This window comes from Equus asinus, chromosome 12 (assembly GCF_041296235.1).
Source record: "Equus asinus isolate D_3611 breed Donkey chromosome 12, EquAss-T2T_v2, whole genome shotgun sequence".
Lineage (NCBI taxonomy): Eukaryota > Metazoa > Chordata > Mammalia > Perissodactyla > Equidae > Equus > Equus asinus.
The window spans coordinates 17626125-17650096 of record NC_091801.1 but is presented as its reverse complement, the minus strand read 5'-3'; the positions used below and the strand labels follow the sequence as shown (position 1 = coordinate 17650096).

At 42.3% G+C, this 23972-nt stretch overlaps 1 protein-coding gene across 1 annotated transcript in view; it reads right to left on the bottom strand.

Annotated features, from left to right (window-relative positions):
• Window positions 1–23107, bottom strand: part of CPA6 (carboxypeptidase A6) — a 275249-nt gene extending 252142 nt beyond the window's left edge. Inside the window, exon 1 of the mRNA XM_014838490.3 lies at window positions 22718–23107. Within this exon, the coding sequence (XP_014693976.1) occupies window positions 22718–22833 (116 nt within the window). The 5' untranslated portion in view covers window positions 22834–23107. The remainder of the gene's footprint in view (window positions 1–22717) is intronic.
• Window positions 23108–23972: the final 865 nt, after the last annotated feature.

Below are 23972 nucleotides of genomic sequence, written 5' to 3'. Positions count from 1 at the left end.
CTAAGATTTGCACACTAGCTCTACTTTTGTAAAGTTTTTAAAGGATAGTATTGCCCTGATGACTTCAAGTATTTGACCCAAAGTATATGCATTGTGGCTAAAGCCTAGGACACACCAGCATCGCGACACTGACTGAGAGGGTCAGGTGCAGATTAACGACAGAGGTTCAGGGTGACACTTTTTATGGCAAAGCTGGAATGTTACTTTAACAAAAACCCCATTTCAAGGATCAATGGCTTCTAGCATGTGGGGAAAAAAAATGAAACTTTGCAAATATGTCTGAATTTTACACAATTTGCCAGCTGTGCAAGAGGGCTTAGAACTGAAAGGTACTTTTTCCTTAGGGGCTTTACAAATGCTGCCTTCACCGCCTGTGTTACCTTTGGCAGCCAGCTGGACCTTCTTATTTGATAAACTTCATCAGTAGTTCACAAACACTAGTCTATAGATGCGATGCATCAGAATCGCTTGGTAATAGTTTAAAGATAGATTTCTGGATACTCTGATTTAGTACATTTGGGGTACATTCGGGGTATTTGTACTTACACTTGTTAAATCCGCAGGTAATTCTGAGACGCAATTAGCTTTGAAGTCAGCTTGGTTCTTTCTAGATGTATTATTCTACGACTGGAAAATTCTGTGAAATAAAGGCTGTGACCCAGGGCGAGCTTACATTTTCGTTGTGCTAAGTATGGCATCAAGGCACTGTATCCTTCCCAAATGAGAAAACGATGGCCCTTCTCTAGTGGACTGAAACAGATACTAATTTGAGAACTTGGAAATCTCAGTCTTAACTATAGCAAATGTAAAAATTTCGGAGGAAACATTGTCATCTTGCCCTATTTTGTCCTTATTTCAGAGGCATTTGAAGCATTTGATATTTCCTTCTTTTCTGCACATGTACTGGAAGAAGAGATATTAGAAACACAATGACATACCCAAGACATGGAAATCAAAACAGAACTGAAGTTTCCTCTACACTAGTCTAGTGTTTTTTTTTTTGTTTTTTTTTTTAAAGATCAGCTTTGAGCTAACATCTGTTGCCAATCTGTTTTTTTTTCTTCTTCTCCCCAAAGCCCCCCGGTACATAGTTGTATATTCTAGTTGTAGGTCCTTCTAGTTCTACTATGTGGGACGCCGCCTCAGCGTGGCTTGATGAGCAGTGCTAGGTCCACACCCAGGATCCAAACTGGTGAAACTCTGGGCCACTGAAGTGGAGAGTGCAAACTTAACCACTCAGCCACGGGGCTGGCCCTGTACCCTAGTCTAGTTCTTTACGTGATAAAATTCAATCTCTCCTGTTACTCTATCATTTTAATGTTAAAGGAAGAAGGTAATCTACCTTCATGGAAATACCACGGCCACCATCTCCTCCTCACCTCCTAAACAGAAAAAAAGAATCAGCACAAACAACGTCCCAAAGAAACATCCTTACAATGTAAAAACTAGCACAATTCAAAAAATAAGATCATAAACATTACTCTAAAACTTTCTATTTTCATTTAATAATATATCACACACATTCCTCCAGGTTGATGTGTGCCTGAGACATTCTTTGTAATAGCTTCATTATATTCCATGGTCTAGACAGATATATCATAGTTTTTCCAATCATTCATGTTCTTGAGGGACTTTCAGTCTGTTTTCAGGTTTGTTTTTTTTAATCACTAAACATAGTGCTCAAATAAACATTGTAACACATGCTAGTTCTTTTATTTTGGACAAGTATTTTCTAAGGAATGGGATTGCTGTGCACAAGGGTGCAAGGATCTTAACTCCTACTAGATTCTGCTGGATTATTTTCCAAGGAACGTGTAGCCATTTCACATTTCCACCAGCACTGTATGAGAGTTCCACTTTCTTCCAAACCTTCACCAGCACTGAACATTTTTAATCTTTTAAAGTTTTGCTAAGCTGATATAAGCAAAATGACATTTTATTGCTTTAATTTGCATTTCCCTGTGAGCAAAATGTATCTTTTCATGTGTATTGGCTCCTTGCACATCCTCTTCTGTGAATGGCCCTCTAGGATAAAATAAAGTTATCTTTTTCCTCACATCATGTACAAAGTAATTCCAGGTAGATTAAAGGCCTAAAGACCACAAAATCGGAAGGAAAAAAAACAACCCAGAACATTTGTATAACTTTGAGCAGAAGAGATATTTTACATTTTAAACAAGATAAATCTAAATGCCACAAACGAGAAAAAATTAAGGGTAGATTTGAATTTAAAACCATTAATACTGTGTATGGAGATTCCTCAAAAAACTAAAAATAGAACTACCATACGACCCCAGCTATCCCACTACTGGGTATCTACCCAAACAACTTGAAGCCAACAATCCAAAGTAACAAATGCACCCCTATGTTCAGTGCAGCACTATTCACGATAGCCAAGACATGGAAAAAATCCAAGTGCCCACTGACCCATGATTGGATAAAGCGTATGTGGTATATATACACAATGGAATACTACTCAGCCAGAAAAAAGACAAAATCATCCCATTTGCAACCACTTGGATGGACCTGGAGGGTATAACACCAAGCGAAGTAAGCCAGACTGAGAAAGAAACACCAGACGATTTCAACTCACATGTGGAATATGAACAAACACATGGACAAAGAAAATAGTTCAGTGGTTACCGGGGGAAGGGGGATGGGGGTGGGCACAGGGGGTGAAGGGGCACTTACGTGGTGACAGTCACGAAATAACGTACAACTAAAATTTCACATTGATGTAAACTATTATGAACTCAGTTTAAAAAAACTGTTTATATTGTCTTTTGCCTTACACAAAAAGTCAAAAGACATGATAATTGGTAAAAAAGCGTGTGCTATATGTATATATGATACAAAGAATTAATATCCCTAATACAATGGTTCTCTCAAAAAATTGATACAAAAAAGGCAAAAGGAAAAAAGAAAAATGAGCTAAGGATACGTATCCAGTGATGGTTTTCCACTCTCACGCACAGCCTCTGAAGACTCCTGTACTTAAAATGTAGACAAAGTGTGTGTTCACATCAGAGTATTGACTAGAAGGTGCACCTCCTCCTACATGACCTTGTCCTATACACATCCATTCTCTGCCTGTGGAGCTTCTTGGCATTTGGGTCTGCTGTCTCACGCGGCCCGTTGCCTCTGGCAAGCCTCACACAGCTAATGAATCACATCTGAATTTTCCTTTTGATATTTCCCTCCAAGCTCCCCTTCAACTCTGCAGCCAACTCACAGCAGCCCAACTGCCTCTTGAAGCCAATGGCTGATATTCAGAAAGTTCTGTGCACAAAGCAAAGGGCCCCAGCGAGTACCATTTCACAACTTCAGGCGCGCCCTACAACGGAAGGACCACATTCAGTCCCAGAGTTTAGAAACTGAGTTTAGGAAAGGCATCCGTGCTGTTTTCATACACATCAGAATTTAAAGCTCTTGCTTGGATGCCACATGTGCAGATGAGGAGCAGCTGAGATCGTCCATGAGAAAGTGCTTTGCAAAGTCTAAGGTATTACATACAAGCAACAGTAACATATTGGGCCAAATTTCCCTTTAAAAGCACACGATTAAAAATAATCAGTGATTAGGGGAGCATCATACCCTTGGCTCCTTTTTCCCTAGTTGGAGACAGCACATCTCTCGCCAGCTCTCATCTGCTGTACACAACATCCTCAGAAAGGCATCTCCTCTCTTATTAGTCATCAGTTCCTTCTGAACTGGTAGCCCTCTGTACTACTTCTCCTTTATAACATTAATCACAGTTGTAATTAACATCCGCCACCTTGGCTTGAGTGTAAACTCAATGATAACAAGGACCACATCTATTTTGTGCAGGATGCTCAGCATACTACTAGGTACATAGCAGATGATTAAAACATTTGTTGAATGAATAAATGAAAGTCTCAGCATCTTGCTTATTTATATCCTGCTTGTTGTAAGAATCAAATTATTGTTTGTTCACCTGTGAACTGTCTGTCTCCCTCATGAAAACATGAGCTTTACAAGAACAGGGGCTTGGCTGTCTTATTCCTAGCTATTTATTCCCAACATCCTATAGGTGCTCAAAGAAAATTTGATAAATAAATGAATATAGGTCCCAGTATACGCTATTCTTGGCTGACTTAATGGAACTTTGAGATCATTACCACCTCTGTTTCAAAGGTCTGTGATTGAACATTGTGAGCACTCCCAATTTCTATATGTGAAATGTCCTTTATGTGTACCATTTAATGTACCACTATATTGTCTGTATTATAAAACATACAAAAATATAAATTAAAATAAGGATGAGATAAAATAAATGTTAGATATATAATGTTTTCTTTGGCATCCTACTTTGGAGACCATTTTTTCCTGGATGGCAACGAGTCACCTTCAGTTACACCACAATCAGCCACAAAGGCAGCTGCAAAGCTCACCTTTTCCAATAGTCTTTAAGCAAAAGCTTGTGTTTTAAGAGAAAAATCTCTTTAATCCAGGTTCTAGAACGTATGAGAGAGGGAGGCAAAGAAAAATGATTTGCAAGTGATTGAAAAGTAGTTTTTATCCAGGAGTTCTTTTTCTGGTAGTTTTCGGTTGAGGTTACAGGTTAGGGAAAGAATCAAGCATTCATAGATCGTAGGTGATGTCTATTCAAAAAGCGAGAAGTTCAAAGTACTAAAAAGCCAGAGGAAAATTAAGGATGAGGGATTTTTATCAGGCAGTGGAGTAGTGGTAGAGAATTTATTACAAACTTTCCTCTCAATCCGTGCCCCATAGAGGCAAGATGAAATAGCTCTTAATCTTCTTTGGAAAATCAAAAGATGTTCAACCTGGATTAGGTTCTGATTATCACTATCATGGCAGCTTTAAAGAGAAATTGATGGTGTGGGAAACCGCTAGCAAATATTTTTCTTGAATTTCTTCTCAAAATAGCTCAGGCTGGGAAAAATACATGTCATAGGGGAATACATGTAAAAGTGTAATGGATTCTCCTTCCAGTCACTTGAAATGCTTTTTCCTGACCCACTGTGTTAACTTTTAAACGAAAACCTAAATACAGATTTAATCATATGGTAGTGTTGAGACCGCCGAAGAATTTCTATTTGAGAACCCATCTACTGAAACACACACATCAGCATGACGCTGGTTGTTTCTGGTATTATTCTAAGCTGAAAAGCCTTAAGCCCCGCTCCTCTCGTGCAGCCTCCCCAGTATGTACGTGACACGCAGCAAGGCAGCCGCTTTGGTCATTTAATGCTTCACTGGCATGCCCAACAATCTCATTTTTGCTCAGAAATAAAAAATGAACGTGCTTTAGTTTTCAGTCAATAGTTTGGCACTGAGTGTTATATTAAATTTACTGACTTCTGATTCTTATTTGCTATGCTTCTAGAACAGTTTTGGCATAAGGCACCACAGAAGCTGAAGTCCTTGCTATAGGGTTGAGGTTTTTTTTGGGGGGGGGGGTAGACTTTTACGTGTTTAAAAATTACTTTTTCTCTGAATATACTAGTTGTTCATGCTTCATGTGGAATTAGAAAAAAGTAGAGAGAGGAAGAAAAAAATCACCTGTAATGTTATCAGTTAGTCATAATAATCATTTAATATTTTGGGGCACTTTTTTCCCAGATATAGTTCACTATACCAGCCCTGGTGGTCTAGTGGTTAAGATTTGGTGCTCTCATCGCCACATCCTGGGTTTGTTTCCCGGTCATGGAACCACACCACCCATCTGTCGGTTGTCATACTGTAGCAGCTGTGTGTTGCTGTGATGCTGAAAGCTACACCACCCGTATTTCACATACCAGCAGGATTGCCCATGGTGGACAGGATTCAGCAGAGCTTGCAGACTAGACAGACTAGGAAGAAGGAGCTGGCCACTTGCTTCTGAAAAACTGAGCTGTGAAAACCCCATGCACAGCAGCGGAGCATTGTCTGATACAGTGCCAGAAGGGGAAAGGATGGCACAGAAAGACTAGGCAGGGATCTGCTCTGCTGTACACAGGCGCTAGGAGTCAGATTGACTGGACGGCACTAACAACAAATAGTTCACTATATCATATATAAGAAATTATAGTTACACTTGAGCTGTGAATACAGCTCTGTATCCTGTTTTCTGCCCATTTCATATTGTATCTCAAGCATTAAAAATTATTTGTAGACATTTACAAGGGGCACAAAACATTCCTTAATATGCACTGTAATTAACCTTTCTCTTATTGTTGAACATACAGGTAGCTTCCCACATGTTGACAGATAAATAAATTGGTGATAAATACCTTTCCATATACTCTAAAACTTTGCCTACATTTCAGATAATTCCATTAGGAAAGCTTCTCAGAAATGAAACTACAGAAAGTATTAATGCTGCAAATAGATTACATTTATTGAGTTTATATGTGTGAGGCTCTGTCCTAAGGACTTCACATATACGGACTAATTCAATATTAGTCCAGTTTTACTGATGAGAAAACTGAGGCAGAGAGAGATGAAGAAGTCCTTCCAAGGTCACCTAGCTAGAAAGTGGAGAAGCTGGGATGTGAACCCGGGCGGTCTGAGGATGGAGCTGGTTCTCCTAACCTTTCTGCTATGTGGGCTCTCAGATCACATGGGTAAACCTGATCCCAGCAGCTCATAAACACTGGGCTCTGAAGGAATAGACCAGCTCACTGAACCCCTGCACACTACAGAAAGCAAGACCCAGAAAGATTAAGCGGCTTCCTAGAGTCGCACAGATAGCTAATCGTAGATCTAGAACTTACATTTCCTGACTCTTCAGCCTGTGATCCAAAAATTTGCTACTAAAGCCTGGCCAGGGAACCATAGCATCAGCAGCACCAGGGAGCCTGTTAAGAAATGCAGAGTCTCAGGCCCCACCCCAGCCCTCCTGACACTGAATCTGAATTGTTAACAAGATCCCCTGCTGATTCGTCAGCACATTAAAGTTTGAGAAGCTCTGGAAACACATTCTGTAAACTTGACAGATCTTTGTTTGGTGCTTTAATGGAAAATCTGCATATAAGCTGCCAGGATTGTGACAGCATGAAAAAAAGGTCCTTCTTTTTCGGAGTTAGTTAAAGCTTAAATTACGTTGAACCATAGGAAATTGCTATTACTTTAGATGAAGAACAGTCAAATACTGGCAGCTTATTGTGGTTCAACTTCAGTGGGTAGAGGGGTAATGACAATAAAACTTACAGTTTATTTGTAGTTTTAGTGAACTACAGTCTGTGTAGGGATTGGACTTGACGGAAGAATGACCAGTTCCTCCCCCTGAAGAGCGTAGTTTAGTCAGGAGAAACAATTAAACAGATAGCTATAATACAAAATGGTAAGCGCTACTGAAGGGCGTTCTGAGAGCTCAGGAGGAAGTTAAGTGATGTTCTGGAAGACAAATGCTATGGAAAACAATTATTTGCTTCTGTTAACAGCAAGAAAGACGAGCTTGCAAACCTTAGCCAAATTATTAAATGGGTATCCTCATCAGCTGCTCGGAGCCTGACAAAACAAGTAGGTAAGGACAGAAGGTGTTCCACAAAGCACAGGCGATGGGAATTGCCACGTGAACTGTGAAAGCAATGACTGTGTTGTTCTCAATGGCGATAGAAGGCAAAGTAAGTTTCAGGTCTTATACTCAGGGTGTGCCATTCTCATGGGCCCCAATTTAGCCATTTCTATTTTTCGAAGTTAATGGATATTTTTAGTTGGGTGAAATGAAGAAATGGCTTTCCACTGTACTATGAAATGAACAGAAGAATATTTCAAATAATTAATACTTACAGATATGATATGTTTTCCAGAAGCCATGCACAATAACTTTTAAATAAATTGTACAATATGTGTAAGAGTACAAAAGCTTTGTTAAATATTTACCATAAAAATTTTCAGTAAATCATTCTTTTAAGTACTTGCAATTTGCTATTATAGAAATGAGACTGGGTCATCCTGTTGATTTTGCCTCTTTCCACTGGTTGGTTTAGAATGCTTAACTTGGGGAGAGTTGAAGCTTTGAATTGGCGATAATTTCACTTTACCATTTTATCTAACTTTTTTCTTATTAAGATCCCTTTCCTAGAAAGCACTAACCTACCAATAGCTGGGCCCATGGTGAGCTATTCATCCTGGAGTTAAATGCTGTCTATATAAGTTGCATTAAAGGAAAAAACAAACGCTTTTTCACATACAAAAAAGAGGCCAAGATGGTGGCAAGTCCTTTGGCACGTCACACGTGTTCTTGAGAAACTATGTATTAGTTTCACAACTGGGGAGTAATTCTCCAACCTTGGGACCTTCCTCTTGCTATTTCTCAGCTGGTCCTCATCACCTCCTACTTCGTCCATAACTCCTTAACTCAAGGCTTTCTAAGACTTCAAGCCTTTCTCAGGGAGACCACCTGATGTCACACAATTTGTCTGGATATTTACTGATTTTACTAAAGCTTGACTGCCGTTATGGGAAGCATGCTGAGCTCCAATCAGGAAATGCTGTAAGCCTGAGGACACTTTGAACCACACAGCGCTCTATTCGATCAATTCTGCTGTTCAGCTTTTTATTGTTAGCTCAAAGGCAGCCCACCTCTACTCTCCAGGGCCCTTCCGTTTCTGGGGTCCCTGGAGTTTATATGGCAATTTGAGTAGGGGAACTGAGTACAGGAATTGTAAGCGAACATATTCTTATTGCATCAAGACATCTAAAGAGTCAGAAAAAGATGGGCTAAAAGGAAGAACGTGGAAATAAAGTTCTGAGAGATCAATTAGAAGGCCTTTGATTCGTAAAAATTATTCAAAGACTAGAGAAGATGTTAAACTCAACATGAACTGATGATTAAGGCGTGCTCTATAATCTCAGATGAGTTCATAATGACAAAAAGGCAAGGATCACGTCCCTAAATCTAGTAAAAGGCAACGGCTGATACTCAGGCTGGCCAGCTGGTGCCCATTGTGGCAGTATCCAGGAAAGAGCGGTTTAGACTCCGAGACCTCTCCAAGGCAGAATGATGCTCAGACCAGTTTTAGGAGCCTGCATAAGCAAAACGTCTGAGACCAAACGTGGATAATTGTGCAAATGACACCTGGAACACATCGAGCAGGCACCCGTGACACGAGGAAGAGGAATACCGCACTTAGGCATATGTGGGCGTTAGCTTTAGGGATCCCCCATTCCTCCTGCAGCTGCAAGGGGCAAATGGTTTCTATTTCTCACGACTTATTGATGAAATCTAGTCTGGCAAAACTGCCTGCAAATGTCAGCAGTTTGATTCATAATTAGTTTCCTTCCTTGCCTGCCTTCCTCTCTCCTTCCCTCCATCCATCTAAACTTTGACTGAATACACTAGACACTATTTGGGGACTGTGAGAATACAGATAAGAATAAGATATAGCACCTTGCTCTCAACTTGCTTATAACTGCAAAGATAAGACATTCACAAACAACTATAATGCCCAGCAGCGTGTGCTGATGGTTATAAAGGACAGATGGAGTGCTGCAGGCTCTCGGTGGAGGCAGCAATCAGAGCTGATTGGTGGGACCAGGGAACTCTTGCTGGAGGAGTAGCGTTTAAAGTGGCTCATGAAAGGCAGGCAGGCGTGGAGGAGGGAGGGCTTCTCCAGAAACGTGTGCCACCTAGACAAAGGCAGAAAGGAAGAGAGAGTGGAGGTGATTTTAAGACGTTTCACAGTGTTAAGAGGAAGCAGAGGGCTATATGCAGGGGAGCAGCAGGAACACAGGGTGAGGGGCTGCTCCCCTCAATGGCTCAACTCCAGCCATGTCACCTTGGCGCTTGTCCTCCACAGGGGTCCTCGAACTTTAGCTTCCATCACCAGGAGCGCTGGTTAAAGCCCTGGAGTTCCTGGGGGTGGGGGGGAGGGGGTGGCCGGAGATTTAGCATTCTAACCAGTTCCCGGGAGGTGCTGATACTGCTGGTCTGAGAACCACTGTCAGGGACATGCCACACAGGCTCCCACCCAACCTGCTGTTTCCTGTGGGGAAATTTATACCCTCAGATTGTCCCATGGCTCCTGGTCTCATTTTAGTCCTCTCTTCTCTTCTCTGGACACTCTATCCCCTTTTTATGCTTTATTTAGCTTCATAACTCTTATCAGAACTCAACACTATGGTTTATTAATTTCCTGTCATTCCATTAGAATGTAAGCTCCATGAGAGACTGCTTTATTTACTAGTGGCTAAAGCAGTGCCATGTGCCTAGCACCCAGATCCATGTACTCTTAGGCTTTAAAATAGTGTTGAGGGGCCCGCCTGGTGGCTCAGCAGTTAAGTGCACACATTCCGCTTTGGCAGCCCGGGGTTTGCTGATTCGAATCCTGGGTGCGGACATGGCACTGCTTGGCAAGCCATGCTGTGGCAGAGTAGAGGAAGATGGTGATGGATGTGAGCTCAGGGCCAGTCTTCCTCAGCAAAAATGAGGAGGATTGGCAGATGTTAGCTCAGGACTAATCTTCCTCAAAAAAAAAAGATAGTGTTGGGCACATTGTAGGCACTCAATAGCGTGGACAAAATGAGGGAGATATTGTCTTAGAAAGAAGAGGCGGGTAAGGGATCTGTATAGTTTGAAGTAGAGAGGATGGAGGCCAAGATAACAGGTCAGATGCCACATCACCTCCATCTGATCAGTAAAGGAAAAGTTATATTTCTATGCTTCGATTAGTAAAAGTTTTGGGGTCAGGGTGGGAGGTAGGGAGGGTTAGGTCGACTGGGGGCTTGAAGTCATTGGAGAGTTTTTTGGAAGAGCTGTTGTGAAGAATGAACTACCTCAGCCAACTAGGATTCTAGGGAAAAAGAGAAAAAAGAAACCCTCATTTTAGGGAGAGGAAATAAGGCAGACTATGTTTCTCTCTGAAACACCAAAGTGGTTTTCCTGTCAGATATTATATTAAATGATTTTCTACTCGTCACCTGTAGTCATTTCCCTCTGCTTCCACACAGAGGCCTGAAAATTTAGGGAGAACAGGCCTCCCCCATGTGTGCTCCTTTTCTGCCCTATAAGTCAAGGGCTGAGAATATTTTTTCAGTAGCAAGTTTCCAGCTATTCCAAATATCCTGCTACACAGGCCAGTCCCAAATGTCTCCAATCCCCCATATGTTTAGCAATTTTGATGCCAAATATATTGCTATCACAACATTGTACACACATTACAGACATTCCATGGAAACATGATTGATAGGATGTAATAGGACCCCAACCATATCTTATCACAAACCTTGTGTCTTCACTGCGTTCACAAAAATCACACAAAAGAACTAGTAGACATTTAGGTTATTCATGAATTAGTCTGATAAGAAGAGGACAATCTGAAAGGTAGATGGAGATGAAAATACAGCAAATGAGGTCACATGCGCAAATGGTTACAGTTTCTGTAGATGCAAAAATACACCAGCATTCTCATCTGGTGACAAAACGTGTGATCCTGTAGAAGGTTCATTCATTAGCAGTTGGTAATACAAGACTGAAATGCTATAAAAATACACGATGTGTGTGTTAAGAAAACAAAGGTTGAGAAAGAGCAGGAAGGGGGTCTGTTGACCTAATATATTTGTATTTTCATTTGTTTTTTCCAGTTTAGATCATTGGATTAAAACATAAGCCCCCAGGAAGCAGAGACACTGCCACTGTCTGTACTCTGAAGATTCCTAACCCTACCCGGGGATAAGGAATGATGGTCAGTAGGTCGTCATTGGTACTCTGGGTACTTGGTCAGTAAGTTTCACGGAATGAGGGAGGATGGGAGGACTGGAAAGATGGAAGAGGAGATGGTACCTTTGGTTCTCAGGTAACTGACAGGAGAGAAGGGAGACCCACTCATTTGGTTAAGACGACACTAAGATGTTTTCTCAGATCTTTTACTTAATTCCCCAGGAAGATAGAAGGTAATGGAAAGGTAATCAATTTTGTAACGGGATGTGTCTACATGACAGCCTTTCCAACTAATGTTGGACAGAATAATTTACCTAATACCTTATATTATATTATGATTTACAAAGTACTTTATCCTTTCATTCAATGCTAGAGAAATACAAATTAGTGGCAGCCTCTTCCTACCCATTTTTTCTTCCGTTGCTGTTTCATTTCTGTCCTATTTCATTTTGAGCTCCAGAAATTGCTTTAACACAAATCTTCAGAGCTAAACACATATTCTATCTGCTTTCAATAACAGCTTGGTTTCTCTACTAGTCAGGGTCCAAGCAGAAACAGAATGCTACTCAGATGATTCAGCTGAAGAGACTTTAATAAAGGGGCTATTTACAGAGATGTGGGCAGGGAAAGGGAACAGACAAGGGATGCTGAAGCACCCGGAGATTAGTGATTCCTGGGTCTGAAGGGACAAAGGAAGGAAGGAAATTACACTCCTGGAGGGCAGAGAGAGCTGGCCCTTGAAGGAGGGGCTGCCCAGCAGGAGCCATTATTGTGGAGGCTAACAGCTACTATCGGGACCGTGGCACAGAAACCAGGAAGGAGGGACAGAAATACCCCTAGCTTTCTCTCCTCCTGCCCTCCATTCTTCTGCTGGGGAAGGGAGCCAGACACAGGCCACAGAGGCCAACCTTGCAGGCACAGAGAAGAGAAAGGCAGAGAAGGGATAGGGAGATTTCTGACATTAAGCTTAATTGACTTGCTTTTTGGCTTCCTAAGGGCTTATTTAAAGATATGTCCTCACTCTTTTGTCAAGTTCTAATAGATTAAACTGTGAACGGTGGCGTGTTCCAGGCAACATGGAATGATCCTCAGGAAAATCATGGAGCTGGGTTCATGACTACAGACTCATCTCTACCATTGCTGGACCCTCAGGAATGCTTGGTGGTCCTTCTGAAAGTTCAAATCATTTCCCTCAGGAACAGTTTTTAAATTTATTTATTTATATTGGCTCCTGAGCCCACATCTGCTGCCAATCTTTTTTTTTTTTTTTCCTTCTTCTTCTCCCCAAACCCCCCAGTACACAGTTGTATATTCTCTTGTGGTCCTTCTGGCTGTGCTATGTGGGACACCGCCTCAGCATGGCCTGATGAGTAGTGCCAGGTCCACGCCCAGGATCCGAACTGGCAAAACCCTGGGCCAAAGAAGTGGAGTGTGCAAACTTAACCACTGGGCCACAGGGCCAGCCCCTTCAGGAACATTTTATATTTAAATCATCTCCCTTTTTATCAGGTTCCCTGTCCATTATCTCTTCATAGGGCCAGGACCTTTCCTCCTCCTTTACAGAGAAAAGAGATGCCAGCTAGCTTTCTGTCTCTTCAGAGATCTAACTCCATCACTCTCCTCCTTTATCTCTAGTCTCTCCCTCTTTTCTTATTCCTACTACCTGGCACAAAATATGGCCATATCTGTAATATTTTAAGAAGTAAAAAGAAAATAACAAAACCCTTCTTCAACTCTAGTTACTGATTCTCCACCTCCGTCACCATCTTTCTTTCATGGATAAACTTCTTGAAATTATGGTCTACGCTTGCTGCTAGTCTCCTCACATCTCATTCGTTCCTCAAGCTACCATGGTCTAGTTTTCACTCACCAACCTGCCAAAAGCACGTTTGATGGCAAATGATTTCGTTAATGGCCAAACCAATGGATATGACTTTGCAGAACTTGATGTGACTGACCTCTCCTTTTTTGGATGTCTTATTTTCCTTTAACTGACATTTCCTAGGTTTCTTATTCTCTTCCTAGGCCTTTCTACTAGTTTATTCTCTGGCTTTTCCCCTCTGTTCTATTCAAGTTTTGGTTATTCTTTTCAAGTAATGAGTGCTTCCTGGGTGCTCCATTCTACACCCAAGGTTTCAAGAAATTCTCTTTACACATCAGTTACTGGAATCTATTTCACAGTCTAGATCTTTCTCTCGGGCTTCAGATCCACCTAGCCAATTGTGCACTTTATGGGCACCTCAAACAACGCATATCTGAAAAAGTACTTACTTTCTCTGCAAAGAGCCCAGTCCTGTCACCCAATCCTGAGCATCACTTTATACTACTTTCTCTTCCTTCTCTCCATTTGGTTATCTAATTGTGAAAATCTACCTCCTAAATCTCTCTTTAACTGGTTACCTCCTTTCCTTCGATTGTCACTGCCATAAGCCAGGTGCTAGCTTGGCCCAGGCTCTTGTGTATTACCATGATCACCACAACATCCCAGTCTTCTTGCCTCCAAATCTTCAGCCCCCAAGGTTCGCCTTCTCAAGGATGGTCAAGGGAGCTTTCTTAAAGACAACAACAAAACCTAATCATCTAAATTCCCTGCTTAAAATTTTTCACTAGCACCCTCTTACCTTTGGGAGAATCCAGAACTTCATGTTATGGGGCTTAAGGTACTTCATGACCTTGAAGTCTTACCTCACCTCTCATTACTCCCACCAAGAGAATACCCTTTATTTTATCCATACTTCATTGCTCTGATTTTCTAGACTTGACCAAGCTTTCTCACCTGTACAGTCATGCACTGCATAATGATGCTTTGGTCAATGATGGACTGCATATAATGGTGTCCCATAAGATTAGTACCATATAGCTTACATGTGTAGTAGGCCGTACCATCCATGTTTGTGTAAGTGCTGTAGGGGAGGAAGAAATCTTCCTCTGACCTTCTAGGTTCTTCTGGCTGGTCTAAGAAATTGATATGAGACTAACAGAAGAAAAACAAAAGTTTAATAAGATTTATACATCAGAGAAACCCAGGAAAACCAAATAACTTGCCAAAATGGCCAAAGCCCTCCTCACCTTAAATACTATCCTTAGCTAAAGACAAAAGAAGATGTTGGGGTAGAGAGAGTCAGGGACTTCAAAGGGAAGCAAGGCAATTCATAGGTAGGTGAAAAGGAGCAAACATTTGGAAAACAAGTGTTTGGCTACACAGAAACAGAAGAATACAGAGGGGAGCCCAATAAACAGACTTTTCTAGGTTCCTCTCTGTCTACCACCTGGTTCATGTTATGCTAAGGTGATAGCTTGCTTCCTGAGACAGGTTTTTTTAATCTGAATTCTTTTAGGCAGTTAAGGGGGAGGTAACAAGAAAAACTTTGAGTCTTTTGTTTCTTAAAAATAATCAGCCTGAAATTATTCTCATGTTAAAGAGACACATTTTGAGGTGGCAAATTTTGTTCCCCTTTAGTATTTTCTATGATGTTCACACAACAAAATTGTCTCAAGACGCATTTCTGAAAATGTATCCCCATCATTAGACAACGCATGACTGCAGCTCTTGGCACATGCAATATATTCCCTGTGTCTGGAAAGCCTTAACCTGATTTCTACTTGTTCCTTCTGACTGAGATCGGGGCCGTGTTCTTTGAGCACCAACCATTTAAAAGAAAATATAAAATACCCTGCATATTTAATAATCCACTCAAATTCCTGTTTGTCTTTGAAGACTCACATTGCAATCAAGAAGCCTTCTTTGACTTCTCTCCACCCTTCAGTCTGGATTACGTGACCCTCTCCTGCACTCACTGGCACCAAGAGTCTTCTCTGGAGGGCACAGTGATCCCAGAGTTGGAATTGTTTGTTTACTTGCCTGAGTTACTCATTACGCTGTGCACATGGATTGCCCTTTTATCTCTGCTGTCCCAGACTAGCAGAGGGCCAGGTACCCTACAAATATTTATAGAAGTGAAATTAAATCCTCCCTCAGTAAACACTGCTCAGCCTTGCCAAATCATTTTACTTCATCCCCAACAACTCTAGGGAATAGGAAAGAGTAAGAAGATTCCTGGATTCACCAAAGATAGTGTTGTCAACTGTAAAGAATGCTGTGAACTCAGCTGACCTGGGTTTTAGTCCTAACTCTACCACCAGCTCTGCAAATCCTTTTGCCTTTTGGGAGTTTTGCTTCCTTATTTGTTAAATAGAGAGATTGGACTGTGATTTCTGTCTCCTTCAGTTCTGACACTCTGTGACTGAAAGAGACCATTTACAGAATAAAAATGCACACTTTAAATCAGCTTGAGGTACAAAATTCTAAAAGCCTATTAGGATGCATTGTTTCTTTAGGAGAACCAAGTGGAGGGGAGAATGGGTTGATAATCGTTAACTATCAGAGTGACCACTGAGAGACAGATTACTAGTTATATCTCAGTATGTTGTCCCAGATCTGCCCCACCCTGGCTAAAGATATTATTTCACAGCCTCCCTTGCAGCTAAGGCCATCTAACAGATTATGGCCAGTAGGAAGTGATATTTGAACTTCTGGACTGTGCTCTTAAGGGAAAGTAGAGTGACTATTCCTTTCCACTTTCCTGTTGGCTGGCAAGACCTAGAAGGTTCCTTCTTGAACCACATTTGCAAGTTAAGTGTTGAGCATGGCAGAAGTATAGGACAGAGGGAATCTGGGTCTTTGGTACCACCAACTATACCTGCTCTGGATTTTTATGAGAGAGAAAAAAATTTCTTGTTTAATTAATTAATTTAATAAATCCCATTAAGTTTTGGGATTCTTTCTTAAAGCAAAAAAGACAAAAACAAAACAATCTTCTAGTATCCTTTATAATATAGACACTAAAATAAGAAAATGTTTTACTATTTTCAAAGCACACTGAAAAAAAAGAACAAAAATGGTAATTTTGTTAACGAAAACCACTTAGAAGTTTGCTTCAACCTTTAATAAAATAATTAATTTTTAGGAAATTTACTACCCAGAACAAGATCCTAAAGCTTCATATTCTGCATTCCACTTTATCATAAAGAAGCTATTGCCCAGAGACAGACTGAGAAGGCATTTATTTGGCAAAGCAAATCCTAATCCTATAAACCAGTTATCTACTGATTGATCATAATGAAGACTCTAAAACAAGTCACCAAAAGAGTTTTTTTTTGTTCAGTAATCCCGTTTACGGTGACAGGTAAACATGTAATGCTTTTGTGGCTCTCACAATATAAGCTGTGAAGTTCTGAAACATTAACATCCTTCACTGCTTTCCAGGGGGCGGAAGTGATTACGCTTAATGGTATTACCCAGAAAGTATGGAGGTGCCATAAAATAAAGGCTCCATTATCAGATCAGGCTCCAAGGAGAAAGTGGCCCAGAAGCATTTGAAACACTCCTCCTTCCACTAGCTCAGTGGCAGAGGGAATGCTGGTCCCCATGGAGCACAGTCTGCCTGTGAGCTCAGGTCAGAGGAGTAGAGGCTGCAGCACCGCACGTCTTGAACAAGCCAAGCAGGAGGCGCCAACTCACAGAACACTCCACAGGGAAGAAAGCTTTGGTATAATCAGTTGACAGACAGCACTTAGGGGTTGCACTTTGAGCTAGTGCGTAAGGAAAACTAAAAATATTCTACCATTAATAAGGGCCAAGAGCTAAAAAAAAATAAACAAAAACAAAAACACCTTCCAGAGGCACTGGAGAACAATTCCATTAACCACACACTGACTTGTGGGGGAAAGGTTTAATACCAACCTTAGAACCCAGCATACATCCTTCATAGTTCCTAATGCCCAAACCTACATCTATCTATAGCTCACACATTTCAACCTATCTTTCATGATTTGAGATGGCTTCTCCTTGCTTTAGGCTCTTATTATGAATGGGGCCTGCCTGCTTTGCTTGTTAAAGATCAGCAATACTGAGCTCTCTATTTCTTCGATCTGACTACAGAGGGTTTTGGGGGCTGAGGAAGAGAGAAAGAGAGGCAGGAGAACCAGAGAGCCTGATTATAGGGGCCTTGAAAGCCAGGCAGAGGATTCTGGATTTGATGTAGTTGGCAATAGGAAGCCAAAGTAGCTCTTTGAGCAAAGGTATAATATAACAAGAGTCTTATTTTAGTAAGACCATCAGTATGAGCAAGGACTAGAGAATGGCGGCTCAGTTAGGAGAAAACTACCTTAACCTAGGCTGAGATAAACAAGTGCTGATTACGGCTGGTGGCTATAACAAGACAGAGAGGAGAGGACAAAAAGGATACTTTTTACAGAAATGGAAGGAATAAGAGATAAGTTTGCTCCTTAAGAATGAAATAAGAGGGTAGTTGAAGACTTGAAGTAAAGCTCATTAAGGAAGCAAACAGAGTGAAGAGTAAAAAGGCTGAACCCACAATTTACCATCCAAATCAGGACCTTGCTCAGACATTACTCCACCAGAACAACAGGTGCAAAATGGGATGGTCCCTGGCAAAGCGGCCATTCTTGGGCAAATGGAGATGTACAGCCATCCTGTCTGAAAAGGACTTTCACTGCCAACATCGACGATAACTCCCAGATTCATATGACCGGCTTGATCTCTTGTATTCTAGTCCCAGGGTTCCGAAAGCTTGGAGCATTAAAGGAAGCCACCATCAGAGGAAGAAAAAAAGAGTTAAAAGCTGCTGTTGCGAGACAGAGGGGAACAGCCAGAGAGGTGAGGTGGAAAACAAATGCCATGTCCCTGAAGTCGAATCTGTTCTACGGAGTCAGTGTATTTCTCACAGGCCTCCTCTCTTCCATGTCACACCTCAATTTGGGGCCTCTTTGCTTACAGGATTGAGGACCAAACTGCCTTTTTTTTTTTTTTTTAAACAAAATCTTATTTCCTTCAAGTCTAATTTCTGAATCTCCATACCTCATTTCCACGGATGACTAGTGAACTTGACAAATGACTGGGGAGTGGGGGTTGGCAGGTGAAGGACAGGGGGTAGGGGCGTGGGTACAGCATGGACACTAAGCAGATGTACCAGCTGGCTGGCTGGCTGTCACCAGCCCTGCACAGAGCTGTGGTCATGGGAAAAGGCTGAGTCATTGGAGCTGCTCTCCTGAGAAAGCGGAGGGGAAGAAATTGTCCTGAGACACGAAAGGAGTCTTCAAGAAATGCAGGGCTGGGGGAGGAAGGAGGGGTCCATGAGGCCTCTGCAGGCAGATCCAATGCCAGTGGGTTCAAGTCCCAAGCAGCCGCCCTGGTGGCCAGAAGTCAGTCCCCTGTCCACCCCAAGCTGAGATACAGGAACACTGGGTGACCAGAATAGGTGAGGCCTCGGAAGGGATTTCCACCCCTCCCTTCTCTGTTCGTTGAGCTCTCTTATCAATCCTCGTAGTAGTCCACTCATCCTATGCAGCACTTATACAGTGTGTGCTAATGGGCTATTTTCTGTACTACACTGCAAGCTATCAGGGGCTTTGGCACAAGTAGGCATTCATAATGATGTTTGGTTGAAGGCACACACTCATGGCCACTTCCTGTGCTACTTTTTTTGGTGACAATCTAAAGTTCCTCCATCTTCCACTTTTCTATCCCTTATGGTCTCTGCCTGCCTTTCTCATAATGACTTACCATCGGTGACTCATTGTCCCTCTAGAGAGGGTAACCATAACCTCGTTAAACTCTTAACCTACGTAGTCTACTCTTTTCCTTTATTATCCTGAAACTATTAATTCCCCAAACAACATTAAATATTCAGTTTTTCTTAAAAACAATTCCTTCCTATACCTGAATGGGGGCAGAGTGAGGAGTCTGTGGAGTCAGGCAGAGGTGGTTTAGAATCCCAACTGTGCCCTCACAGCAACCCTGCGTTAGCTAGCTCTGAACTTGGGTTACACTGTCTGTACCTTGTTTAGCTTACCTGTAAAATGAGGATACCAAAAACTGCATAAGATTGCTAAGAAAATTATTAATATTTTTATAAACGTTTATAGTATTGGTCTTAGTAAGTACTTAACAGGGTGGTAAAATAGCTAAGTGCCAAGAACCACGCGATACCCACGCTACTGCATTTATCCTCACAACAACTTGGCGAGGAAGCTTCTAATATTGTCTCCGTGTCCCAGATAAGGATACTGAGGCTCAGAGAAGTTAAGGAACCTGGCCAAGGTAACAGAGCTAATAAGTGTGGGCAAGCAGAAATTGAACCCCAGGCAGTTGAACTTCAAGACTTATAAACATTATACTACACGGACTGGCATGAAGGAGGCACTGAACAAGCAGTTCTCAAAAAAAAAAAAAAAAAACCCAAAGCCACTTTAGTTCTTCAGCATTGCCAGGATTTATTGCTTCATTATCTTAAATTCCTAAACATCACTAAAAATAAAATAAAAATTAAAATCGACCCTAATTTCATGTGATGCAGAAGGTCCTCATTGTTTTGCCCTCAATATCACAGGATAGTAAATAAGTAGGTCTGCTTCCAAGAATACGGGAGATGAGGGAAGAGGAGAGAACAGAGTGATGCTGGCCTGTGTAGGAGTCTCACTCTGACTGATGTTTATCACTGAAATGTCTGACTTCATCTCTAGCCCTGCCCTCGAAGCCCTCTGACAGTATGGTATCAAGGAATATTATTTGAAGTCAACTTATTTTCCACACTTCCCTTTATTCCATTTCTGTGTATTTTTAAATCTCCCTTGTAAACGTGGAATTTAACATAGTTATTCGAAGCAGTATCAGCTTTTGTAACAAGATTTTCCTTGCAGTCTCTCTACAATTTTTTTTTTTGGAGACACTTAAATTACTTATTTACTAAGCATCTATTATCCAATTGGCACTACACAGTTGTTACCAGTTTACATAGAAAGAAGGCTGAGCTGCTCTCAGGAGGCATGCTGGTCTGCCCTGAGTGTCTATTTTTTATTCATGCACAGAGTCCCACAAATGATAATCACATATTAGATTCATCCAAGACCAACAAAAAGATTTTTATAAAAATGCAAGCGATGGCTGCTCCATAAGTATTAGCAACAAAATGAAAACAAATCACTTAAGGGATAAAAATGAGGTGGTTTAGAATTATAACTTTGGATGAGCAGCAAAAATAATGCCGAGTACTATTCTAGCATGCCTTCCCCTCAGGCTCTTGTTCGCTGAAGGGTTAGACTCCCAGAAAGTAGTTCCTGAGTAGATACAGCCAAATAATCCCAAACCTAAGCAGCATGTCTGTCTTTGGTGATGAGACAATGACGTCTAATGAAGGTGAGTTAAAATCCCCCATTTTTGATGGTGAGCGGGCTCAGAAATATTTCTGGCTTTAAAGAAGCTCGAGGCTTCTGCTGTGAGTGAAGGCTCCCCTTCAGTTTCTCATTATTTCATCTTTTTTTCTTCCACCTTTCAGACATCTGGTAATTTATGCATTTGGGACTAACCTATTATGTAGCAGCCAAAGAGGAAACGGCCACGACTACTTTCAGTGCAGAACAACAGAAAAGGCAGCGCAACTTCCTCCAGAAAGGGGCCAGTCACTGCAAATTCTATAGGAAAAGGGCGCCGCCATCGGCCTCATTACCTCTGCTAACTGGTGCTTAGGAAAGGGCGCACACCTGCTCAGCTGAAGCCAGCCTGGTACCTTGTCATCGAGGAGCGCCACACACTAAAATAATCGTGGACAGGGCCACAGCTGAGTGGAGGAGAGGTCCTGCGTCACACGATGTGTCCAAATCTGTGATCTACGTTCCTCACACGGCCCGACGTCCTCCACAACCTCAGCCTGCACCATTGGTCATTAAACGCAGCTTCCTTACCCACATCTTCAAGGCTGTGACAAATGACAGGATGTAAGCCTGGACCGTGTGTCTGAAGCAGCCCTCAGAGGTTAACTCCTTTCTGTTTCTCCGGAGAAAACCGGAGTAAAAAAATTGGGGGATTTTTTTTTTTTTTTTTTTTTTTTACTATCTCTAGCCCTTATCTCAGCCAATGCCTCCACCCCTATCCTGTACCCCCTAAAACTGAGGATATGTTTTTAAGTTTCCTCTGGAAGCACTGTCTTCAGGGAGCTCTAAAAGCAGAGCCCAGACTCTTCAGAGGAGAAACGGAAACAATTCTCTCTTCCAGGGTGACACTTACAAATTCTTCTCTACACTATTCCTAGAATGAACAACTTTGCTATAAAAGTTGACCAGGCACTGCCTGGTCATAATCCAGATCCATACAAAAGCTTTCCTCAACTGGTAATTATTGAATGGATAGTAGACTATTTAAAAAAATTTAAGACTAGTTTTCCTCCTCTGTAGAAAGGAATTGAACTACAGGACCTATTTAAGGTTCTCTCAGCTTTAAAATGCAAGAGAGCCAAAATTTCCAGATTCGAAGAACGACCCTCACAAATGTGAGCAAGGCACGTGCTATATATTCCACAGCAAGCCTTCAGCATCCTAAGACCTGCAGAGTCACACACTGCTTCCTACGCAGCCCTGTGCCTGCTTCTGAAAGGCAAACACAAAGCGTGGTAACCTACAGAGGGGGACGAAATGAATTGTTTTTCCCTTGGGTGTTTTTTCCTTCAGCAAAATACCCATAATTTTACAGTTGGCTACTTTTATTCTGCTTTTTTTGGATTGACTCATTTGTATCCCTCAGGTTTGAAAATCTTTCTAATAACTACCTAATAATCACTCTGTAGGCTAACAAGCACTCAAAAAAAAAAATCACACTTAGTTTTTAATCACTGGTGAATTTCAACCCACTGTTCCTGCAGACAATTCCAAAGGAGAAGCTTTAGTTTTTAGGTCATAATTCACGTGGTACAACAGCATTCTTCCAGCCCAGCATCAACCAAGACAAATACTGCAAATAGTGGCTGTGGCTACTCCAAAGACAGAACCCCATTCACCCCTGATCCACAGCTGAGGTTGGCGCCCTATAAGTACGAGAAGCTAGACTTGCGCCCAACTATATTCTCTCAGTGAACTGACCACAGAGCTGGGAGCTGTGTGCATTTTATTTTAGGTGACCAGGAAAGTGTACAGATTCACACAGAGACCACAGACCAGAAAAAGGAGGCACGATCAGGAGCAAACCAGCCCCCTCATCAACTCAAAAGCCGTGCCGGGCAAGAAAATCCCTCCACTTACCCAGCATAGCGGTTGCTATAAAGGTGGCTGTGCCCTGGTTGCAGAATCTTCAAGAAGAGCAAGCAAAGAGGCAGAGCAGCAGCTGTCCGGCTCCTGGGCTCCCTGAGGAACTTCATCGTGTTACAGTGAGAGGAGCTGAAAGTTACGGCAGTCACCCGAGGCTGGAGGGGGCTGCTGCACCCCCTCCACACGCGCTCACGTTCTCTGGGAGGGCGTGGGGGAGAAGAGTTGGGAGTGAGCAAAATGTGACACTTCTTTCCAGCCACGGGAAAAAGCGTTTCAGCAGCCAAGGAAGGGAAGTTGCTCTGAAGACTTCGTCTTGGGACGAGAAGCAGCAGCACACGCAGCCGAGCCTCCGAGGCTGCTCCTTCATCAGGCTCCCCCAGAAGGGGCTGGGCCTCCCCTCTGCTGACTCACGGCAGGGCTTCCCTGGGTGCTGCTCCCTTTGGCTAACTCTTCTCTGTTTTGTTTCTCTTCTTTTGCTTTCCAACTTTAGGCCCTTCACTTTTTTTGGATAAGCTTTCTCCTTCTATTATCTTCTATAGCAGAGGACCCTATCCTAATTGCAAATGATTTGTTTGAGGGTGATTTAAACACGCAGGCATAGAACATTCCAGGCTTAATGTTTTGATCTACTGTGATAAATTCCTACACGGATTCCACATCCTGCAATGCTCAGGAATAGTCTTGATGAGCATGTACACAGGGCTACGCTGGGGCACCTGGGTATGGACAGCCAGCCTCAGTCCCGCTCCTACCTATAGGCGGAAGGGACAGTCGGCTCACCGGGCCTCAGGGAGCCCTCCGTGTGCATTCCACACCAGCAGCATCCACACCTGCGGCTATTTCACAGGTTCTTCTAGGGAACAGGAGGCCTCCCCGTGCTTTACCCCCTCTGCTGCACATTTGGAATCATTTAGGGAGCCAGACCATTTAAATCAGAATTCCTGGGGTGGGATCCGTAGTTTCAAAAGTTCCTCAGGTGATTCCAACGCTTAGCCGCCACGCTGGGCTAGCACGGGGCTTCTTTAACGTGTATACAAACCACCTGAGGATCTGGTTAAAATGCAGCTTCTGAGGCAGTAGGTTGGGGCTGGGCTTGAGGTTCTGCCTTTCTAACAAGCTTCCAGGCGATGCTCGTGCCGCTGATCCTCCAGCCACACTTTGAGTAGCTAGGCTTTACTCTAGAATGAGGTCTGCTGCTTCTCTCTCTCTGAAAACCAGGAGTGGAGGGAAATCTTGGAGCAAAGCATTT